We start from the raw sequence: 6,287 nt of genomic DNA on the forward strand, positions 1-6,287 counted from the left end.
TTATTTATTTATTTATTTTTTATTATTATTTTTCTTTTTATTCGGTTATAATGGAAAATAGAACTGTTGTATTAATCTGTATGACAATGTTTGAAAATAAAATTGTTGTTTAAAAAAAAAATATATATATTTAATATTATATATTTATATAATTATAATATATTTTTATATGTATTTTTATGCATATTTAAAATATATATATATATAAATATAAAAATATAAATATATTTTATTTATTTATAAATATATATAAACACAGCAGAACAACTGTCAACTTCTCAGGCTTCTGAGAAATATAGTTTAGTTAGTTGCTCCTTGTAGTTAACTTACTCCACAAGACTTGATCTAAAGAAGGAATACACAGAGGAAATGCCATGCTTCTCCAGAGCCTCTCATGGATGTGTACAGGAGGATACGGCTCAGTGAGGCACAGTAATATGAGCCAGAACAGCCCGCAGCTCTTCCATTTCCTGTGGCTTAATTTACTTGTCATCCATTAAGCATCTCTAATGCTGAAAGATGTGCTGCAGCTCTGAGGCTTTGCTTGTATCAAAGATGATTTTTACTTTATAAAGAGTCTTTTTATTTAAAACAACATTACTTGCAGGGGCGCCGCTCACAATTTTGGGCCCTATGACAAAATATGAGGTTGGGCCCCCCCTACCACACCAAAGCAGACCTCTGGGGGCCCCTAAAGTACGTGGGCCCTTAGAATTGTCCTAACTTTCCCCCCCTTAGCGGCGCCCCTGATTACTTGTACTATGTGTGTGTAAACTTACTAACTTGTCTTCCCTTGTTCTTCTCGTCTACTAGTTTAAAGTATTTGAATGTGTCTGCCAATGCACTGGAGACGATCCCGCCGAGCAGCCAATCGGAGGAGAGCCTAAGCACCCTGCAGGAGCTCTATCTCACAGGAAACAACCTGAATGAGAACTGCGCTGCTTTACTGGTGGGGCATCAGAACCTGCGGGTCTTGCATATGGCGTATAACCAACTGCTGTCCTTCCCTGCTAGGTACGACACCTTGAGAAACCTATTAACTCTCTGGTTGTGTTCGGATTAAATTGACCCAGAAATGATTTTCTTTTCCCCGAAAATACTAGTTAACTTTATCGCATTGGACTCAAACTTATACAGCGTATAAGTACTCTTTTTGTGGTTTTTATTTCATCTAGTGACACTTGTGGTGTTCCTAAAAGACCAGACTCCAAACAATTGCTTGTAAATCTCTCATTATGCTATATTATCACCAAATATTAGATTTAATCTTTTTGTCAACTTGTTCTCTTTCATTTAGGACTGGTTTTGTGTTTCTTTTTGCGTCGGATTAATAGTAGGCCTCATTTATCTGAGAGTAGGTACCTCATTTTTTGAGTGAAAAAATCATTTTTTATGAATAATATTCACAATATTAAACAAAAAATTACACAAAAGTGTGTGTAATCAACTTGTTTTCTTTCATTTAGGACTGGTTTTGTGTTTCTATTTCCATCGGAGTAATCATAGACCTCATTAATCGAGAGTTGGTACCTTGTTTTTTTTTGAGTAAAAAAAAAATCATTTTTAAAGAATTATTTTCACAATATTAAACAAAAAATTATAAAAATGTGCACTGTTTCTCACAAAAGTATGCTTTAATGTTTAATCAGGAAGTTTGCTTTTAAATGCTTTTATTTTGTACAAAATTGCAAAAAGTCACACTTGTGGTGTTCCCGGTCAAAAATAACCAGACTCCAAACAATTGCTTATATATCTCTCTATATTATATATTCACCAAATATTGGATTTATTCTTTTTGTCAACTTGTTTTCTTTCATTTAGGACTGGTTTTGTGTTTCTATTTGCATCGGAGTAATCATAGACCTCATTAATTGAGAGTTGGTACCTTGTTTTTTTGAGTGAAAAAATGTTTTATGAATAATATTCACAATATTAAACAAAACATTATACAAATTTGTACTGTTTATCACACAAGTGTGCTGATGTTTAATCAGGAATTTACGGTGACCGGGAGGGGACACCTTCGGTTCACTTATGTTTGTCGTGGCCACGACATAAGGATGTCGTTACCTCGACAAAATGATCTCGTGGCCACGACATAATATCACGTTCCCACGAGTTAATAAGACGTTCCCACGAATTAATATCTCGTGGCCACAACATAATATCATGTTCCCACGAGTTTATATGTCGTGGCCACAACAAACATAAGTGAACCGAAGGTGTCCCCTCCCGGTCACCGTAGGAATTTGCTTTAAAATGCTTTTATTTTGTACAAAATTGCAATAAGTCACGCTTGTGGTGTCCCCGGTCAAAAATGACCCGACTCCAAACAATTGCTTATAAATCTCTTTATTATGCTATATTATCACCAAATAGTGGATTCAGTCTTTTTGTCAACTTGTTTTTTTTTCATTTAGAACCTAAACTTTCTGATTAAACATTAAAGCACACTAGTGTGAGAAACAATGCAAATTTTCATCATTTTTTACCTCATATTGTGAAAAGTATTCATGAAAAATACTTTTTTCACTCAAAAAATGAGGTGCCTGCTTTTATTTTTTTATTTTTTTTTTTGTTTAATATTGTGAAAATTATTCTTAAATTTTTTTTTTTTTTTTTTTTTCAAAAAACGAGGTACCTACTCTCAGATAATTGAGGCCTACGATTAATCAGATGCAAATAGAAACACAAAACCAGTGCTAAATGAAAGAAAACAAGTTGACAAAAAGAATGAATCCAATATTTGGTGATTATATAGCAAAATGAGAGATTTATAAGCTATTGTTTGGAGTCCGGTCATTTTTGACCCGGAACACCACAAGTGTGAATTTTTGCAATTTTCTACAAAATAAAAGCATTTAAAAACAAACTTCCTGATTAAACATTAAAGCACACTATTTTGATAAACAGTGCAAATTTTTTATCATTTTTTTGTTTAATATTGTGAAAATTATTCATAAAAAAACTATTTTTTCACTCAAAAATCGAGGTACCTACTCTCAGATAATTGAGGCCTACGATTAATCAGATGCAAATAGAAACACAAAACCAGTGCTAAATGAAAGAAAACAAGTTGACAAAAAGAATGAATCCAATATTTGGTGATTATATAGCAAAATGAGAGATTTATAAGCTATTGTTTGGAGTCCGGTCATTTTTGACCGGGAACACCACAAGTGTGAATTTTTGCAATTTTCTACAAAATAAAAGCATTTAAAAACAAACTTCCTGATTAAACATTAAAGCACACTATTTTGATAAACAGTGCAAATTTTTTATCATTTTTTTGTTTAATATTGTGAAAATTATTCATAACTATTTTTTCACTCAAAAATCGAGGTACCTACTCTCAGATAATTGAGGCCTACGATTAATCAGATGCAAATAGAAACACAAAACCAGTGCTAAATGAAAGAAAACAAGTTGACAAAAAGAATGAATCCAATATTTGGTGATGATTATATAGCATAATGAGAGATTTATAATTAGTTGTTTGGAGTCTGGTCATTTTTGACCGGGAACATCAAAGGTGTGACAGGAATCCAAACGCAACCAGAGGGTTTTAATCAAATTAGATACCACAAAGATGAGTGATCACATCAGTGTGAATGACCATGAGTTTATGTTTTCAGCAAACTCAGTAAACTGGAGGTCCTGGAGGAACTGAATCTGAGTGGGAACAAGTTGAAAACGATCCCCTCCACCGTGTCCAGCTGTAAAAGACTGCACACGCTCATCGCCCACTCCAACCATATCAGTGTGTTCCCAGAGGTCCTCAGTCTCCCTGAGATCAAGGTCTGTGACATATGATGACAGGACATGTGAAAGACTGACCATAAATATACTTAAGGGTCAACCAGAGAGTCATCAAGTGGCAGGAACAAAAGAATATCTAAAAATGTAATATTTGAATGTATGCATAGCAATTGCAGCATTTAAGAGAAAACTCTAACTTCTAGTAATTATTATATATAATTATATAAATTATATATTTATATAATTATAAATGAATAATCAATTTTCATTATATATATATATATATATATATATATATATATATATATATATAGTTTAAATGTATAAAACAGAATCACAATTATAGATCAAAATGAATATTTCTGAGTAAATAGTCTGTTTTTGCAATTCAATTTTAATTTCGTTTTTTTTTTAATAATTATGAATAATCAGTTTATATATATATATATATATATATATATATATATATATATATATATATAATTACAAATTATATTTATAATTATATATGTAAAACATAAATCACAATAATCGATCAAAATTAATAATTCTAAACGAATAATCAATTTATGCAATGTATTTAATTATTAATTTGTAATAAATTTTTTCATTATGTATAACTATATATAGTTTAAATGTATAAAACAAAATCACAATAATAGATCTAAATGAATAATTATGAATAATCAGTTTATGTATTTATTAGTCATTTTTAATTAATTTTTATTTATTCGTGTATATATATATAGAGAGAGAGAGAGAGATATTAAAATCTATCTAACATACATCACAATAATAGCTAAAATTATTCTTATAAATGAATAATCAGTTTATGCAATTAATTTTAATTTTATATATGTAATACACACACACACACACACACACACACACACACACACCCACACACATATATATTTATATATATATATATAAATCTAAATCACAATAATAAATCAAAATATATAAATATATCACAATATTAGATCAAAATTTATTATGATAATTCAATAATCAATCATGCAATACTGGTCAATTTGAAATAATTATTAATGATTAATTTATGTTTTTAAAAGAAGTTTCTTCTACTCATCTAGGTATATTTGATCAAAAATAAAAATTGTATTGAAATTGAAAACTGCACTTAAAAAAAACGTTATTTAATTTGCAAAATTAAATAATTTTTTGTTCCCAGGTTGTCCAACACAATTTGGCAGTTGTTTATTAGACACTTCATTTTACATTTCAATTTGTATTTTAGATTATTTAATATTTTACATTTTACAAACTAAATTAGTTAGGTCTGGCAAATTTAAATTGTTTTTGTCTCATATTGTTTTTTTATACCTCATTTTGAATTCAACAATTCACATAATGTATTATTTCACTTTATTTAATTTTGATTATTTTACATTATTTTACATTAAACTTAGTTTTTTGTTCCCAAATCCAGCAAAATTAGGCTGAAGTTTGTTACACATTTTCTTAAATGCAAAATTTCACATTGCTCTATTTCGTCTGCTATTTGTGTAGCTAATAGATGTGAGCTGTAACGAGCAGACAGAAATCCTGTTGCCGGACTCTCTGCCTTCAACACTACAAGAGCTGGACCTGACAGGCAACAGCAGCCTCATGTTAGAGCACAAAACACTCAACCTCTTCAGGTGAGATGCTACAAACAGCAGTCCTTCGAGTTGGGTACATAGCACATTATGCAGCTGATCAATATTAATACGTTCTGATACTCTCACAGACCCAGGTGGCTAATTGCTTTTCGTGTTTTTTTGTCTTTATCTCTGCCTCCTCTCTGTGTCCTCCTCTCTTTCAGCCACATCAGTACTTTAAAGCTGGACCAGAAGCCGGCCGTGACAGCAGGAGATGCACAGGGCACGACGTCCACCCTGTGGGATCATGGTTATGCTGAGATGTGTGGGCAAAGAAACAAGTGAGCAAAATCTGGAGACAATGAGTGTGCTTGTCAGCTGGGTTGCCAAGTCTGCTTTTTTTAAACATGATATTGGGCTACTTTTATACTATTGCCGCAGGTTGCTTTTAAGAAAACTGGTTAAACCGATCGTGCCAGAACTGACCCAGATGAAGGGAAAAAACACTATTTGGCTAGTTTAGAACTGACCCAGATGAAGGGAAAAAACACTATTTGGCTAGTTTTGATTAGCAGTTGGGCTGGTTTGCTTTCACAGACCTGGCAACCCTGCTTGTCAGTGTTGGTTGTTTGTTTAAAAGAAGCTTCAGTCTAAAAAAATCGAGTCCAGCATACCATCCTTAACCTCTAATTTTCTATTACATATTGAGGATACACTAACAGATTTGCTTTTTTTTTTTTTTTTTAAAGAAGTCTCTTCTGCTTACCAAGTCTACATTTATTTGATCCAAAGTACAGCAAAAACAGCAACATTTTGAAATATTTTTACTATTTGAAATAACTGCTTTTTATTTGAATGTATTTGAGAATGTAATTTATTCCTGTGATCAAAGCTAAATTTTCATAATTATTACTTCAGTCTTCAGTG

At 31.4% G+C, this 6,287-nt stretch overlaps 1 protein-coding gene across 1 annotated transcript in view; it reads left to right on the plus strand.

The window, feature by feature from the left end:
- LOC141330872 (PH domain leucine-rich repeat-containing protein phosphatase 2-like) overlaps nt 1–6,287 on the plus strand; it is a 42,378-nt gene that overhangs the window by 27,635 nt on the left and 8,456 nt on the right. The window contains exons 6-9 of the mRNA XM_073835652.1: nt 814–1,014; nt 3,636–3,798; nt 5,290–5,420; nt 5,585–5,701. Coding sequence (XP_073691753.1) covers nt 814–1,014; nt 3,636–3,798; nt 5,290–5,420; nt 5,585–5,701 — 612 coding nt within the window. The remainder of the gene's footprint in view (nt 1–813; nt 1,015–3,635; nt 3,799–5,289; nt 5,421–5,584; nt 5,702–6,287) is intronic.

This window comes from Garra rufa, chromosome 3 (genome assembly GCF_049309525.1).
Source record: "Garra rufa chromosome 3, GarRuf1.0, whole genome shotgun sequence".
NCBI classification, from domain to species: Eukaryota; Metazoa; Chordata; class Actinopteri; order Cypriniformes; family Cyprinidae; genus Garra; species Garra rufa.